This window comes from Camelus bactrianus, chromosome 14 (genome assembly GCF_048773025.1).
Source record: "Camelus bactrianus isolate YW-2024 breed Bactrian camel chromosome 14, ASM4877302v1, whole genome shotgun sequence".
Taxonomy (NCBI): Eukaryota; Metazoa; Chordata; class Mammalia; order Artiodactyla; family Camelidae; genus Camelus; species Camelus bactrianus.
Window position 1 is genome coordinate 69,029,436 of NC_133552.1, and position 16,263 is coordinate 69,045,698.

Below are 16,263 nucleotides of genomic sequence, written 5' to 3' on the forward strand. Positions count from 1 at the left end.
TGAAGGTCGTTAGGACAGAGGGAAATCCTTCCGTTACCGAGCACTTCAGCTGCCCTTTGCAAACACCCAAGGTGCCCTGGTGGGCAGGGCATCCCAGGGGAAACCTCATCCCTGATGACCAAAGCAGGCACACCAAGGGCCTTGGACCTTGACGTAAGTCCCAGCAATGCAGGGTTTGCACCGAGGGCGGGACTGAGGGTCCAGTCCTGGGGGATGAGGGTGGATTTCAGATCCCTCCACGGTCCTGGCTCTTCCCTGGGGCGGAAGCTGGAGGGAGCTTTGTGAAATGTTCCATCTGTCAGAAGCCTGAGATGAGCTCTTCATGGGGACACCATTTCCCCACCCTCTTAGGATGGCTATAATTTTTTAAAGATGTAAAACAACAAATTCTGGTGGGAATGTGGAGAAACCAGGAGCCCTCAGGCCTCGGCGGCGGGGACGTACAGCGGGGCGGCCGTGGAGGGAAGCAGCACGGCAGGGCCTCCAGCAGGGACGGCGTTTCCACGCGATACAGCAGTGCCCCTCCTGAGTTCGGACCCAAAACAGCTGAAAACGGGACTCAAGCGGAGCAGCATGTGTGCGTCCAGAGCAGCTCTGCCCACGGCAGACCGGTTTATCCAGGCCGTGGAATACGGTTCAGCCATGAAAATGGGTGAAAGACGGATACGTGCGGCAGCGTGGACGAGCCTCGAGGACATTACGTTCAGTGAAAGAAGCTGGACAGGAAGGGCCGCTCAGCCCACACCTGATTCCGTTTATAGGAAATGCCCAGAATGGGAAAACCCCACGGACGCCGAGTGCGGGCCGGTGGGCACTGGCGCGTAGGGGTCAGAAACGACGGCCCGGCGGGCCGGGGGTCTCCTCTCGGGGAGCTGGAGACATTTGGAACCAGCTAGACGTGGTGGCGAGAGGACACTGTGACGGTGCCCGAGGCCACCGTGGAACGGCTGGTTTCATGATGTGGGAGTTCACCTCATGCCGTACAAGAGAAAAACGTGACATTCCAGAAAAGGCAAGGCTGGGATCTTACTCCCAAGGTCACACTTCCCATCCCAGAAACAGAAGTTAAAAAGAAGTGCACTGACAATGGGAGGAAAGCGAGGACGTGATGCCAGCAGGCAGCCTCCCCAGGGGAGGGGCCCGAGGAGAGGCTGACGCCTGCCGGGCAGATGAGGGTTTCCTCAGTACGAGGCGTGTGTTCCCTCTAGGTTAGTGGTACACGGTCCCTCCTCGTTGGCCCTGTGGAGCCACCCTTCCCCGGAGAAGGATGTAGTTTATGGACAGTAGAAGTGACCGTGCTGGCCAGGAACGCTTCATCCCCCAAAGCTTGCTCCCCGCAACGCTGGCACACGCCACGGCTCCAGCGGTCGGGGAACTTGGAGGCTGGGGGGCACGGTAACTGATCAGGGAAGACTCTATGCGAAGAGCCACAAACACAACACAAATGAGCACAGCCAAGGAACAGCCGTAAAAGTCTGGATCAAAGCATGTTTTGTCCCCAAACTTACAGCCAGCGCAGCCTCCCGAGCCCCCTGAGTGTTAGACAAGGCTGAGCCTGCGTGTCACGTGCCCACGGTCAGGGGTGTCTGTCCTTCATCACAACCCTCCTCAACCACCTTTTCCCACATTCTTCAAAGACATTCAAGAACCCCCTTTTTAATCTTTTTATTTTTATGAAGAATTTTTTTGCTGTAGAAAGAATTTTTGTATGTTTTTGTGGTACAACACACACAACACAAAAGGTGCCGTCTTACCCACGTGTGTACAGTTCAGTGGCGTTAAGCACATTTGCATTTTGCACAGCCGTTATCACCATGCGTCTCCCCGAGCTGAAAGTCTGTCCCCATTAAGTGCCCACGCCCCTCCCCACCCTAGGAACCCATGTCCCACGCTGTCTCCGTGAACGTGACGACTCTAGGGGCCTCGTATTCGTGGACTCAGACAGTATTTGTCCTTTGGGGGATGGCTTCTGTCACTCAGTGTCATGTCCTCACAGTTCACCCACGTTGTAGTGTGTGTCAGAATTTCCGTCCTTTTTAAGGTGAATGATAGTGCCTTGTCTGGATGGACCACACTGTGTTTATCCATCATCTGTCAGCGACACTTTGCTTCCACCTTTTGGCTGTTGTGGAAATGCTGCAGCGAGCGTGGGTGTAGAAAGTTTCCACTGTCAGTCCTTTTGAGTGCTGTCCCAGAGGCGCAACTGTGGGTCACACGGTGATTCTCTGCTTAGTGTCCTGCAGAGCCACCATACTGCCTTCCGCCCGCAGTGACTGCACCATGCACACTCCCACCAACAGAGCACAAGGGTTCCAACTTCACTTCTGCGCCGACATGTGATTCTGTCTTTTTTTTTTTAAATAATAACCATCCTAATGGATATGACTAATATTTTATATATTTCAGAAAACTTTTATCTTTTTCTCCGTGCAGGCACACACACACACACACGTGTGTGTGTGTGTGTGTGTGTGTGTGCGTGTGTGTGTGTGTGTGAGAACAGGAGGACACATTATCTAATTACTGAAGCATCTGGGGATCACTTTGATATCTGGACACAATTTAAGTTCCCATACCTATTGTATGCATTATACTGAGATAGAAATAAAATCGTAGAAATTTGTTTGAAACTTACTTTCTTTTACACTGAAAGGGCTGTTTTTAAACTGCCAAATAAGTTGAATCTCTCATCTCAATCCAATATGAGCATTTCACAAAAAACCTCTTTTGTAATTTAGGATAATTTTTCCTCGCATTTAATATTTTTCCCTTTAAACTCGGTTTTTCCTTTCTTAGCCAGAACTCACTTTGTGGCCACCACGGCAGCAGATGGGGTTCACGTATAACGTGCTCCGAAGATGCTAGCGGTTTAAGGAGGGAACCTGTGGTTTCAGAAGCAAGGCTGCTGCAGATGCGCATGCGTTGTTACTGATGATGGAAACTGAACGTGTGCTGTTTCTACAGGGCCAGCCAGGGCCAGTGGGCCCCCAGGGATACAACGGGCCCCCCGGCTTGCAAGGATTCCCAGGACTGCAGGGCCGCAAAGGTGACAAGGGCGAGAGGGGGGCTCCCGGCATCACAGGACCAAAGGGAGACGTGGTACGTACGGGAGCCGTGGCTGCTTCTCTCATTGTGTGAAGGGCGGGCGCCTTGGCCGTCATTCAGCTTGTCTGCCTTCTTTATAGGGAGCAAGAGGTGTTTCTGGATTCCCTGGTGCCGACGGAATTCCTGTAAGTCTTTCGTTAAGATAAGAATTTTAAAACGTTGGAGGAAAACAGTTCTGCACTGGCGAAGCCACGTGCTTCTGATGTGCAGAAACGTGTCTAGCTGGACGTGTCGTGTCATGGGCTCTGGGTGCACATTTTTTCCTCCTGGAACCCAGTCAAGTATTGGACAGACCGTTTCCTTTTTAAACGTTCCTCTGGACTTGGCTTCAGAGCTGAGGCCGCTCCGCCGCGACTGGACGTTGCTTTGTATCGAACAGCTGCCGCACCGCTCGGGCGTGCTCTACAAACAGCCTTAAAATCTTAAAATCCGGCTCGACCCCCAGAGCCACCTGAACGTCTTGGTCCAGCCGGGAGCCTGGACGCCTCGGCGCTGGTGTGGCGCCTGTCTTTGTAGTGGCCACACATAAATGAGAAGACAGAGACATGCTCGGTCCGTGAGAAAATCTCAAGATGCAATAAAATGTGTTTTTCTAACCTAGTTTACTTTACTTCTTGTGGCAGAAGAAAATAAACAGGGCAGCTGACTCACAGCCTCCTTCACGGGGTCCTTGAGATTTCCCAGGGCCCCCTCCAGGCCCCCGCCTCCGGCATGAATGTGTTTATCGCACATTCAGACCCACCCCACCCGCCTACTGCTGAAGTCGGAGGCCATCTGCTTCAGGAACGTCAGACACAGACGGCTGTCTGGGCCCTTACCCGACACACGTGGTCTGTCGCGAGTCACACGCACATGCGCACACGCACATCCTCACCCCCAGGTGGCAGGAGCGGGGCTGCCCCTGGCAGGAGAAGAGAGGACGGGCCGAGTGGACAGCAGCCCCAGGGAATTCGTGCTTTTTCTTCGGATCTCCAGCCCCACATTCAAGGAGACCTCTGCCCTAGAAGGAAGTAATCGGAGGCAAAGAAAGGAAGCCACACTTACCAAGACGTGAGACCTACGTGGCTGGTGATCCTGAGTGTTGCCCAGCTGGGGGCTCAGTTACAACACACGGCTGTGAACACACACGGAAACAACTCTCACGTTAGTTAGCATCTTGGCAAACTGGCAGAGCTGAAGAATCCGCAGATCTCAAGGGTTAAACAAATAATGAAACTATTTCCCTACTCACTGCCTCAAATGAAATCACCCATTTTTAAATTACTTTTTTGGACACTTGGGACCATTCCTCGGGGCTGTCTTCTGGAAGTCGAAGTGTGAGTTTTAAATGGAGTTGACATCATGGAAAAGCACTCTAACGGATCCTTGTCATAGTTGACTTCGTTTTTCCACTTCATCCACATTTACTGTCAGGAGCAAATACTTCACAAATGAGGGAGGAAGTCGCCATCTGTCATCTGGGGACATCATGGTAAACAGATGCCTGGTGGTTTTCTACAGAATCTGAGTTCTGCTAAAGAAAATCCTTGAACTGCAGAAAATCCAGTAGATCCTACACTGAATTAACTGAAACCCACCTGCCGCTCCTGAGACGTTAATGGAAGCAGAGGTTGAGGGACCAGCGCAGGTTTAGCTGTTCAGAATCGTGTACAGAAAGTGATGTGCAGTACAATCTCAGCACCGCATCATACAGAAATGGGCCTAATCAGATGGTGAACAAGAGACGGACGTTCCGCTCAACATAAGTGAAATTTTTCTTTGAAGGACAATTTCCAACTAAGATCCGGTTGGCATGCAATTCTCTGACTTAGGTCAGAACGACCAGCAGCGGACGGTAACTCCGGAGAAGGCGAAGGAGCTCGGCGGCGGGTTCTGAGGGAAGCACCACGAATCCCAAGGCTCCTGAGCAGAACGCCCGCAGACCTTGATTCCTGTGGCTGAATCCGAAGGTCAGCTTTTAGAGGCCCCTGAAAAGGACGACTTTACTTAGAAGACCAAAAAGCAGCTGGCCCTCTAACAGCCAGGGAACCTGTGCTCTATGACAGTCCTGAGACGGTCAGAGCCTCTCTGGTCCACCAGAGGGTCAGCTGGAAGTCCTGTTGTATCTCTTACCCGGTGGCACCAGTTCAGGCAGTGCCTCTGAACATCCAGAGCAAAGAGATGTGCAAACAAAAGAAAGAGTCTCCTGTTCTTACCGTATTTCTTAGTATCATTCCAGGTACAGCCACGACGTGGGGGGCTTGTTCGTCTACCTTGCAACTTTCCAGATTTCTCATGGTACATCCAAAAGACAGGCTGCTGGCCTCAGAGATCACTCTGGGATGTGGATTTGGTCTATGATCAAGAAAACCAAAGTTTTAAAGGAATTGCACACAAGAAAGCTTATATCTAAACATTTATTGTGTAGAGAAACAGCAAACAGGCTGCGGTCTTGCAGTGCATAAACTGCAGATTATTAACCCAAGCCTCCACGTCTCCAGAACCAGACGGATGCGGTCGAGGGACCCCGACTTAGCCTGGCCGTCAGTAATTCCAAAGACACGTGATCACGTGGCCTTCCCTCCCCCACCTGACGCCTCAGAGCACCTGACTTGCCGTCTATTCATGTCTAAAAGCTAAAAGGTCATGTCCCCAAAAAGGTAAACGAGGAAAGCAGCCCTCCTGCCACGGCGCGAAGGAAGTCCCCCTGAGGGTGGCACGTGCATTTGGACCCGGGTTTCTCCTTCTTCATCCGGAGTTTGGTTGGGCACAGCTAACCTTGTTGTCCGCAGCAGCAGCGGCTTCCAGAACGTTTTTCTAGAATTTTTAAATCTACACTCTCCTGCTCCAGCTGAAACAGCCCTCCCCTCTCCCCGGCGAGGCCAGGCAGGAGAAACCCCGAGACGGGTTTACCACACCCTGGGGGAAACAGAACTTGGTCCCAAAGCCCCTCCCTGGCTTAGCACAACACTCGTGTGCCTTTGGGTACTCAGTTTTTCGTTCATTCACTGGTTCATTTCAAGTGGTCTCTGCCCTTGGACTCACACCAGGGGTGTCTCTCATGAGACGACTAGAAACTGTTTCATCAGAGTTTCGTGCAAACTAAGCACCTGAGGGCTGCAGACTGACTCCCTTTCCTGTGTCCAGGGGCACCCGGGGCAAGGCGGGCCCAGAGGACGACCCGGCTATGATGGCTGCAACGGGACCGTGGGCGACGCAGGCTACGCAGGACCCGTGGGCCCAGACGGCTTCCCCGGGGCCCCCGTAAGTAGGAGCGCCACTGGCCCGCTGCTCGGCTCTAGGATCCGGATGGCGGACATGCTGAAAGGTCCCCTGAACTCGCTTTCAGAAGGCCCCCAAGGGGACCCTCTGGAGAAGCTGTCTTAGAGACGCGCTGGGGGCGGGGGCTGCGTCCTGTTCTCAGGACAGTAGTGGGGCAGGCACCTGCAAAACCGTGGCCCGCTCTCCTTGGGTCGTGGCCCAGAGAAGCGCATGTCCCTGCTGGTGCTCCTTGCAGACACCAGGCGTGCTTTCCCTGGATTCAGACAGCCCTACTTTCCGATGCATTCTTTGGTAGAAAATAGTGGGTTTGGTTTACGTGGCTTACTCCTGTGGTCTCCCAAGTGTGCCTTCATTTCCTCCCAGGCTCTGATTCAAATTCATTGCAAATGGGGAGGGTGTAGCTCAGTGGCTAAGCACATGCTCAGCATGCACGAGGTCCTGGGTTCCATCCTCAGTCCCTCCATTAAAATGAATAATTTTTTCAGTGAATAATAGTGTAATAGTGAACTAAAAGTTTAAAAAGCTTAAACCTTGACAAAATTCTCTATTAATCGCCATCTTTAGTAGATTCTAAAATCCTCTGTGATGTGAAGGAACAGTGAGGTTCCCCAGCACATACAATGCTGACTTTATTTTTCTTAATGGAAGAGCTTTCATATAATGATCTATTTCGTGGCCTCATTCCATTGTTAGGGACTTAGCAAAAAACCTTGAAATATTTTTCAGTACTATATTGCTACCCTCTTACCACCAATATATTGCAAATTCAGGGTTAAACTAACATTTTTTGGTAAAACTTTTTATTAAAAAAAAAAACATTTTGAGCTGGAGGAAGAGCAGCCCTAACACCCTTCACTGCGTTTCCCGGAAGCTGGTGGACCTCTGGCTGCACTCACACCTCTGTCTTCTGGCTCCTTTACTGGACGTAAAGGACGTTTCTTTTTCAACTTCTCAGTGAGCTACAGTGTGTTCTAGACTATTCTAATACCATAGGTTTCGCTATCAATAAATACATCTACCACCTTAAAATTTGGTTTCATATGTAAGTATTAAAAGATGTTTGTACACATGCTTTGTGTGTGTTTAACAAAATTGCACTTATTTTTAATGGAAGTACTGTCAGTTACAATGTGTCAGTTTCTGGTGGACAGCGTCATGTCCCAGCCATGCATGTATATACGTATATTTGTTTTCATTTTCTTTTCCATTAAAAGTTATTACAAGATATCGAATAGAGCTCCCTGTGCTATACAGAAGATATTTGTTTTTTATGTTTTTATACATAGTGGTTAACATTTGCAAATCTAGACTCCCAAATTTATCCCTTCCCACCCCAATTCCACTTTTAAAGGGTGACCCAGGACCTCTCCTGCGAATGGTGCTCAGAGTGAATGTGTTGACATCTTCAGTCCACAAATGCCAAAGGAAACACAGAGTGGTATTATTACAAAGAGAAGGAACAGGCTGGCAGAGGAAAGGATTTGTTTACTGAACGTTCACTTGGGTTTTGAAAGTAACGTAAACCCTGTATTTCCATTTTAACCTCAAAGAAAGATGCGGCTGGGTGAGCACAAAAGCCCCACCCTGGCGGTTGAAGGCACACTGATGATCGGAGAGACCCAGCGAAGCCATGAGAACAGCCAGACCTTGCTTGTAAAAGGAACAAGTAACCCTTCAAATTACCATCGCTGCTCTGAATGCTAACGGATCATTTTTCCATTTCTTCTTCCTATGGTTTTTGTGCTAATCTAGGGGCCCCAAGGACCCAAAGGTCAGAAAGGCGAACCCTACGCCCTGTCCAGGGAGGACCGTGACAAATACAGGGTAAGTCTTACCCTGGGAGAGGTGGGGGCGTGGCCGCGCATCCCAGTGTCAATTCCCCATCATCGAGGTTAACTTGCAGGTGAACTCAGGGTGGAGGGGGCAGAGGGTGGCGGAATAATCCAAAATCACAATGGTGCCCTTCAGGCTGATTTCAGTCTTACACTCATTGTGGGTGCAGCTTTTCCCAGGTCCCCGACACTCCAGACACCTGGGTGATTACACGGCTGACTCCTGGGAAGGCAGATGCACTTTGCACGCTCATTTCCAACATTGGAATAAAATGTAACTAAATCTGATGATGCTTAAAAGCTAGAACTCTTAAGGTTATTTCTTCTCAATTAGGGGGAACCTGGAGGGCCCGGACTGGTCGGTTTCCAGGTAAGCGTTGTTTTCATCAGAGAAGAGTCCAAGCGGAACCGTGAGAATCAGGACCCCAAGCACCGCCTGCCTCTGCTAACAGCCCTCTCTGGTTGCCTGTCCTAGGGGCCCCCTGGCCGCCCTGGGCCTGTGGGGCAGATGGGTCCGGTTGGAGCTCCAGGAAGACCAGTAAGTACGGGGCTCATGTGTTCGTCCTTGACGTTGTCAAGACATTCTCCAGAGAGGCAGCTCCTTTAGCTGCAGGTGCTGGTGGCAGCCTCACGATGCAGCTCTGACGCTGGCGGTCACCAGAGAAAACGTACGGCACGCGCTTTGCCCTTTGCACACATTGCCGCCATCGAGGCGGAAGAGTGAGGACCCAGAGCGTGCGGTCACCAGATCATTGCCAGCTAGGTCAGATCTGACCTGGGGTTGGCTGGGTGCCCTCCTAGTCATGCACAGGCTCTCCCAGCCCCACACCTAACCAGCTGACAAGGGCTCATTCCTGGCAAAGCAGACCGAGCCCAACAGATCGATAAGGAGGAAATGGACTCTGCTGGACATGGCCATTCAAGCAGGTGCACCACACCTGGCACGGCCATTAGAGCAAGTGCCCTGCACCTGGACGTGGCCATCATCGGCGAGATATTGGCCAGCAATAAACAAAGTGGCCCTAGTGCCCCACCTGAGTGGCCGTCCACAGGTGTTCCCTCCTCCTGCAAATCAAATAATAGAGTGAAGTGGGACAGGTCAAATGCTTAGATGAAGGAGGACTTGCTGCAAGGAGGGGAGGGGAGGAACAGAGCCGCCAGGACCCGGGCAGCCATGGGCCCCCGCCCCCCGACACAAGGGACCCGAAGATGAATTGATTTCCCCAAACTCTGACTCTCTCATTGCTGTCAGTTTTTATTAGTAAGGCAAACTGGCCTTAAGTTACTCAATGGGAGCTTTTGGCTCCGGGGGAGGAGCCCTCCTCCGAGAAAACCACCGCTCACAGTTGAGGCGGCTCTCGACGGAGGCTGCGCTGCCGGCTTCTCCACAGAAACTGAGAAGCGGGGCGGGGGGGGGGGGCAGCGTGTCTGGGGAGGCGCTGTCACACCAGCAGCTGGGGCGGGAGTGCTCACGCGCTTCCTTCGCACTGTCAGTAATTATATAACAATCGTAACTGCCCGTGTTTCTACAAAGCACTTGTCCCTGGGCCCATGGAAGCCATTCTTCCCAGCGGCCCTCTGGCTGTGAGAGATCTGGCCAAACGCCGCGAAGGGAGGCCCGTGCGATGGCGTGCTCCTTGCGCTCCTGCCCCACGCGGCCACCAGCCCACTCACAGCTCACATGCTGCAGGGATGGGGCTGTTGCGCTTTAAGTACACAATCTAGGGAAATACGAAACAGCAGGTTGTCCCGCAGGGTCCTCAGCTGATGTGGCAGCTTCAGGGTCTTCATATGAACCGGGAGACCCCCCACAGCCCCTGCCCTGTCCACTCACTTGTAAGTCAACACAGATTGCTCTTCTAAAGCATTTTTAACACTTCTATCCTTTAAGCTGAATGCTTAGCAGAAAGACATGGGCTGATATTTGCAGGTGGACATTCAGCCCTGCATATTGGCCTGTAGACCGATTTCTGTCCGTGAATGTTTGCCGACCCACCAGTAAAAAGTGTCAGAAGGTGCCCCATGGGGGACCACAGAGAAGGCCAGGAGCAGCAGTCTTTGCAGCAATGGGTCCTGGGAACTTGCAAAGCAAACACAATAGGACACGGGTCAAATCAGAAGTCTCAGCTCAGAAAAGCAAACCAGAAACAGCTGTGCGTAGACCGCCGGTGAGGCCTGAGAGCTGGGCCTGACCCCAGTCCTCGCCCCGCCAGCCTCTCCTCCCCGCCGAGACAAATGCATCAGAAACCCCTATACTGACTGCCCGGTGTTCTCAGTGTACAGCGGCTGGCTTTCCCAGAGCGTTCTAGCAGATGGTATCTGGGTCCTGGGAGAAAGGAAACAGTTTACACACTTCTTTGTATTTGCGCAGGGCCCGCCTGGACCCCCTGGACCGAAAGGACAGCCAGTAAGTCGGTTGTTGGAGGGAGGGGAGGGAAGAGGGCCGCGTGCTTGTGAGTGCCCTCCTTGGCCGTGGGGCTGCTTGGCTGACAACTGTGTGTCGTTTATCTCACGATGAAGACCATTCTGTAGGTTTTAAGGCTTCATGTTATAAACGCCAAGGACGACTCCAGCAGTGACCCTGGACGGCCACTAGTGGGCGGGTTGTGGAGTGACTTGTTCGCACGTTGCGTAGCGTTCCTGCAGCTCCATGAAGAGCCAGCTGATGAGGGTTTGACTAGACACGTAGACCGGGCCGAGCTCGGGGCAGTGCGTGCTCACAACCCGCAGGTGCTGGTTTACAGAATGGACAAGGCGTCGCTGCAGGTGTGGGGCAGCTGATGGCCTTCGTGCCTGGGTGCAGGGAGAGCCTGCCAGAGCGTGATGTCCGCCTCTCGGGATGGAGTCAGTGAGCTTCAAGCCAGTCTGGGGCCCGAGCTGTACTGTTTTCATCAGGGAAAGATGACTCAGCTGGCTGAAGCACAGCAAGAGGGATGGCTTGTTAGGAGCGTGGAGGCGGAATTGGGGTTTAATGTGACCCAGGGAAGTTGGGTAAGTGTCCAGGACAAACAGTAGGAGGTTGGCGAGGGAAGTATTTGGTCAAAACTCAACATGAGTCATAAATATGGGGCCACCATTATGAACGTTTAAGACATTCCATGGCCCACATGTGGCCCAGGACAACTCCTAGCCTGCCATTCCCATGCCTGCCCCATGGAAACCCCATCTCTTTGACCCCCTGGGGACCTCAGCTGTCACCACCCCAGGCCCCAGCTCCCACCACCTCTGACCTGGCTTCCGGCTGCGGCTGGAGCTCATTAAGGATGCTGCCCACCCCCACCCCACCCCCCTGCCTGGCTCCCCACTGTCTAGCAGCCTGGAGCAGGCTGGGAACAGCCCTGAGCCAAGAGGAGCGGATGTCGGACGGGGCAGCCGAGCCCCAAGGTCGCCTCAGATCCCCGCTTGGCTGCAGCACAAACAGCCCTCGCCCTCCACCGGGTCACTTCCTGGAGACTCGGACACCAGCTCACGAGGCAGGGGGACCGCGGGGGCCCAGGCCAATGGCATTCTCCTCGAGCCTGGCTGTGTTTCTGTGCTTTGATTCCTGCTCCCAGCCAGGTGGGAAAGAAGCAAAGCAAAAGCCAAAATTAATTAAAGGCTTGGTTTTTATCTTCAGAAACTCTGGGCATTGGAGGGGGGCGTACAGCATGGGGCAGAGAGAGATCAGACAGGGCCTTGCAGGAGCCTTTGTCACGATGGAAATGTAAGGTCCCTGGGAAGGGAGCAGAGCTGTTGGGAAGTCAGAGAGCAGAGGGCTTCCTGTGATGCGCGTGGGTCTGTTGCATGGCTGTCCGGGTGGACTTACTTCAGATGCCATGTCCTCGCGCAACCCTCCTGCATGTGGCAGCTCCCCTCGTGAAACGATCAAATACTTGCTGGGTCGCCAACCTCGCTTTGCAAACTCTTAAGCAAAAAAGATGAAAATTTGGGTAAATCCAAATCATTGAAAGGATGGGACATGTTTCTGTGGAAGTAGGGTTATCTCACCAAACTGAGAAGGTCTGAGGCAGAGGAGAGAATGAATCATGATCTTTAAAGATGGGACCCAAGGCGGGAAAAGGCTGCTTTCTGAGTCCAAAGGGGCCAGAACCCAAGGAAATGCTCTGAGACTTTGCTGCCTAGAGCTGACGTAAGGGCGATGAAGGCTCCAGAAGACCTGGATCAGACCTGGTCTCCACCACTTCTTAGCTGAGGGGCTTTGGTCCAGCGGTGGACACTTGCACTGTCTGCGATGCCCAGACCCGCCAGGATGAAGAGGGAGCCCAGCCGTTGGCCGGGCCCTGGGTTCTCGCAGCCCAGCCTGCCAGTGTGGAACCAGCAGTGTCAACTTCCTGGTCATCAGGAGGGTTGAGCAATAAAATAGATTCCAAAAAGCAAATGACAGAGTGTTCCCCGGGGAGACAGAATACCTGCTGTCAGTCCACTATTTTTGAGGTTTTGTTTTGAGTTTAAAATACAGATTTTGGGGGAGGGGATAGCTCAGTGGTGCTTGGCACGCACGAGGTCCTGGGTTCAATCCCCAGTACCTCTGTTAAAAATAAATAAATAACTTGATTGCTCCCCCCCAAAAAAGGAAAAATAAAATACAAATTTCTTCAAAGCACAACTGTGTTAAAAGATGAGTTATATCACTTTTTGAACCCCCGAGTTTCCATCCTTTAAGGCTGAGTCTTGGTGAACGCTCGGAATACGGCAGGAAGGACCACGTTCTGCAGCTGGCGCGGCGTCTCAGCTTGCTCCCGTTCGTACCGTGTGCGGCGCGGGCTCACACGTTTGTTTGAGTTTGTGTGTGGAAATAGCCAAAGAAAGGACAGTCATTTTCTTTCTGCGTCGCTTACTTCCTGGGAGCTGAAGCCGGAATACGGTGCAAGGACCGTTGTCCAGTAATGTTGCAAACACATAGGTCTTAGTTGCCTTTTTCTAAAAAAAAAAAAATCACTACTTCTATTTCACTGTGATTATGGACTTTTTAAACCTTACGGAAACCGTTTGTCTTGCAGGGCAACAGGGGACTTGGTTTCTACGGAGAAAAAGGTGAAAAGGTAAGGGAAGCTTCGCGGGCTGGATTAGGAAGCAGACCGTTTCAATGGCTACGTTCTGTGCCGTCACCTGGGGCGCTCTGCAGACCGCCCCCCTAGGAACAGCCGCTGCGCAGTGAGAAGGCTGTGGGTCAGTAGGACGGTAAAAAGCCCCCGACCCCTGACGGAGACGCGGTGTCGGCGTCCTCAGCGCCCGGGAAGCTGAGGCGTTTCTCCGTGGCGTCCTCTGACATCAGGCATCCAGCGGTGACTGAGGAGCAGCGGTCAGAGTCACGGACACTCCTGCAGAATAGGGGCTTCCCACCTGTTTACCGTGTGAAAAAGCATCTCTTTGTGCTGATAACAATGCAAATGAAAGCGCCCCTGAGATGCTGTTTATCAAAGCTGCTGCTCTTTATAGACTTAAAAAAAACGCATCTGGTAAAGTAGTGGTGGAACTGGAGCGGTCTTCCATTTCTTAGACATTTCTTGTGTCTCAGTACCAATCTTAAATCAGTAAATCCACAGCAGAAACCACCAGCACATGTAGCCTCCAGGCCTAAGACTTTCCTTATGTAGAAATTCACGGTGAGGTGGTAATTCCGCAGAAGCCAGCGCATTCCCAAACTGTGAGCCGCCTAAGCAGCTTGTATGCGTACATTCTGAGTGATTATTAATGCAAGTAGGAATCAATTTTGCATTATGACCATTTTATTTTATAAGTGATTTTTACACTACATTGTGACTATAATGCCGTGAAATTGGTGTCCGTGTGATAAGTAACATGCAAGGATGAAGCCAGCAATTTGTGGTGGGAGCGTGCTGTTTTTCAACCTTGATCGTGTCTTCTCAATTTAAAGACGAAACTGCTTTGCTAAACCATTCACAGGGCGACATGGGACAGCCAGGACCCAACGGGATTCCGTCAGACAACCAGCATGCCATCATTGGGCCCACGAAGGAGACGATCCACCTAGATCAGTATAAGGTAAAGGGGCTTCAGCAAAATGGCTTATTACCAGTTGAAGTAGAAAAATAAAAAAAAGAAGAAGAAGGAAAAAGGGTAACAGTCTTTGGTCTTGCAGAAACAATCACATTCAAAGTGGGAAAGCCCTCACTGACAAATTGGCAGATTACACATGAAAGCACTGCTCACGGTCCCATAGGTGTATCCGTCCGTCGTTGTAAATAATTGTGATGAATTTGAAACAACACAAGAATCCATTTTAAAAAATTTCAAATCCAGGAGATCAGGGTATAGCTCAAGGGCAGAGCACATGCTTAGCGTGGACAAAGTCCTGCGTTCATTCCCCAATACTCCCATTAAACAATGAAACAAAAATTTTTGAAAACACTGCTCCAAAAAATAAACTGTGCATAAAAAAATCTCGAACCATCCAGAGTCTCTAGCATAGACCTAGGTTGGCGGTCGGGGCGCAGGTCAACACCGAGGCGTGGACTGTGGGAGCCAAATGTATTCGGCAAAATAAAACCTACTTTTCGCTCTTCACTGACGTGGACCACTGTGGTGGGCTTTTTGGATTGAAGTCAGCTTTCTGATTCTTATCATTTCTATTAATGTTTTGCTTGATTAAAAGCATATTCTTGGAGTCCATAAAAATTAACACCCTGCTCTTCCGCTCACTGGCTCAGACAGGCCACTCGCCCTTCCTGAGCCTCTGAGTTTGCTCGTGATGAACGAAGGTTGCAGCCCTGACCTCGGGTCACGCTGACCTCGCGGAGCGGTGGAGCAGACACCGGGGTGGAACGCTCCTGCAAGGTCGTGGGAACCCAAGTGAAAACCCCGAACATGGAAGGTGGTTCCCATCTCTCAGGCGTCTGTCAGGAAGCCGGGTCGCGCATGGGAGCAGGCAGGGCAGGCTGGACCACGGCCACGGGGAAGTCAGCCCGGCAGCTGCGGCTGTTCGGCTGTTACGAGCAACGCGGCCACTCACAAAAGTGACCTGGGAGGCGGCTGGCGCAAGGCCAGAGGAGGCGGTTACGTGTCCAGGTGCTGGCCTAGGACTGATGGGGGAAAGGACCCAGCCCGGCACTATTTCTTTCCTCGTTTTAGACCAAAAGAAGAGGGAGACATCGATCGTGTAGGACTGACCTTGCTTTCTAAGGCCACTTCTGCTCAGTGTTTTAATACATCCCAAAGGAGCCGCTTCCTCCGAGGACCCTCCTGATAAAATCTCTCCCTCAAACGGACACCATCACTGGGGGTCTCCCTGGCCTTGCTGCCTGCCACTGTGGGTGCAGAAGGAAACCGCACAGATGGGAGAGACACCGCCTTGCAGGCCCCTCAAAACTAACACATGATTTCCTTTATATGGGAAAATCCAGGAGAAATAGCCCCTTGTTCCCCTTGAATGTTGAAGCTGCGAAGTTCGGGGGTCACGCTACAGCTCATTTCTAATCTTTGTTTCCAGGGTTTAAGGAGACAATCCAAACTCTGATGCACTTAAGTGTTACTGTTCTTAATTAACGAGCACGCCTTGTTTGTATTCTTTACAGGGCGAAAAAGGAAGCGAGGGGGAGCCAGGAGGAAAGGTAAGTCAGGATGAAGATGCCGCTCTCTTTGGGTGGCTCCCAGTGTCTGGGTGCTCCTGTCACAGCGAGAACAGGCCCAGGTGGTACCGGCCCACGGACCCTCGGTTTCCAGCCCATTTGTCTACAGCAGGAGAGCACTATTATTTCTTACGCTATTTTTCAGAAGGCAGTTTTAGAATGTCTTCCTTCTGCAGAGTCGACACCAGCTAATCAACACCTTGTGTCGTTCATAAATGACCCTAAGGAAGATGTATGCTGGGGGGGCCGGGCGGGAGGGAGGGCTGCGTCCGTGCGGGCTCCAGCCGTGCGGTTGCTCTGCCCTCCCTGACCTGGGTCGGGCCTGCCCGCGTGGCCCCACTTCTCCCAGTCACTCACTCGGTGACGACGACAGGCGATGTCCTGGATGGATGGACCGCCGAGGTCCCAGCCACAACCCGCCGTGCGCGGAGGTGGACCAGAGACGCAGGGGCAGGCTGGCCGCGGCCAGGGCGCCG

The 16,263-nt window shown here is 52.1% G+C and overlaps 1 protein-coding gene across 1 annotated transcript in view; it reads left to right on the top strand.

The window, feature by feature from the left end:
- COL4A2 (collagen type IV alpha 2 chain) overlaps positions 1 to 16,263 on the top strand; it is a 162,577-nt gene that overhangs the window by 99,145 nt on the left and 47,169 nt on the right. Inside the window, exons 5-14 of the mRNA XM_074378524.1 lie at positions 2,965 to 3,099; positions 3,186 to 3,230; positions 6,232 to 6,348; positions 8,119 to 8,190; positions 8,533 to 8,568; positions 8,674 to 8,736; positions 10,570 to 10,605; positions 13,199 to 13,240; positions 14,106 to 14,204; positions 15,734 to 15,769. Of these exons, the coding sequence (XP_074234625.1) occupies positions 2,965 to 3,099; positions 3,186 to 3,230; positions 6,232 to 6,348; positions 8,119 to 8,190; positions 8,533 to 8,568; positions 8,674 to 8,736; positions 10,570 to 10,605; positions 13,199 to 13,240; positions 14,106 to 14,204; positions 15,734 to 15,769 (681 nt within the window). The remainder of the gene's footprint in view (positions 1 to 2,964; positions 3,100 to 3,185; positions 3,231 to 6,231; positions 6,349 to 8,118; positions 8,191 to 8,532; positions 8,569 to 8,673; positions 8,737 to 10,569; positions 10,606 to 13,198; positions 13,241 to 14,105; positions 14,205 to 15,733; positions 15,770 to 16,263) is intronic.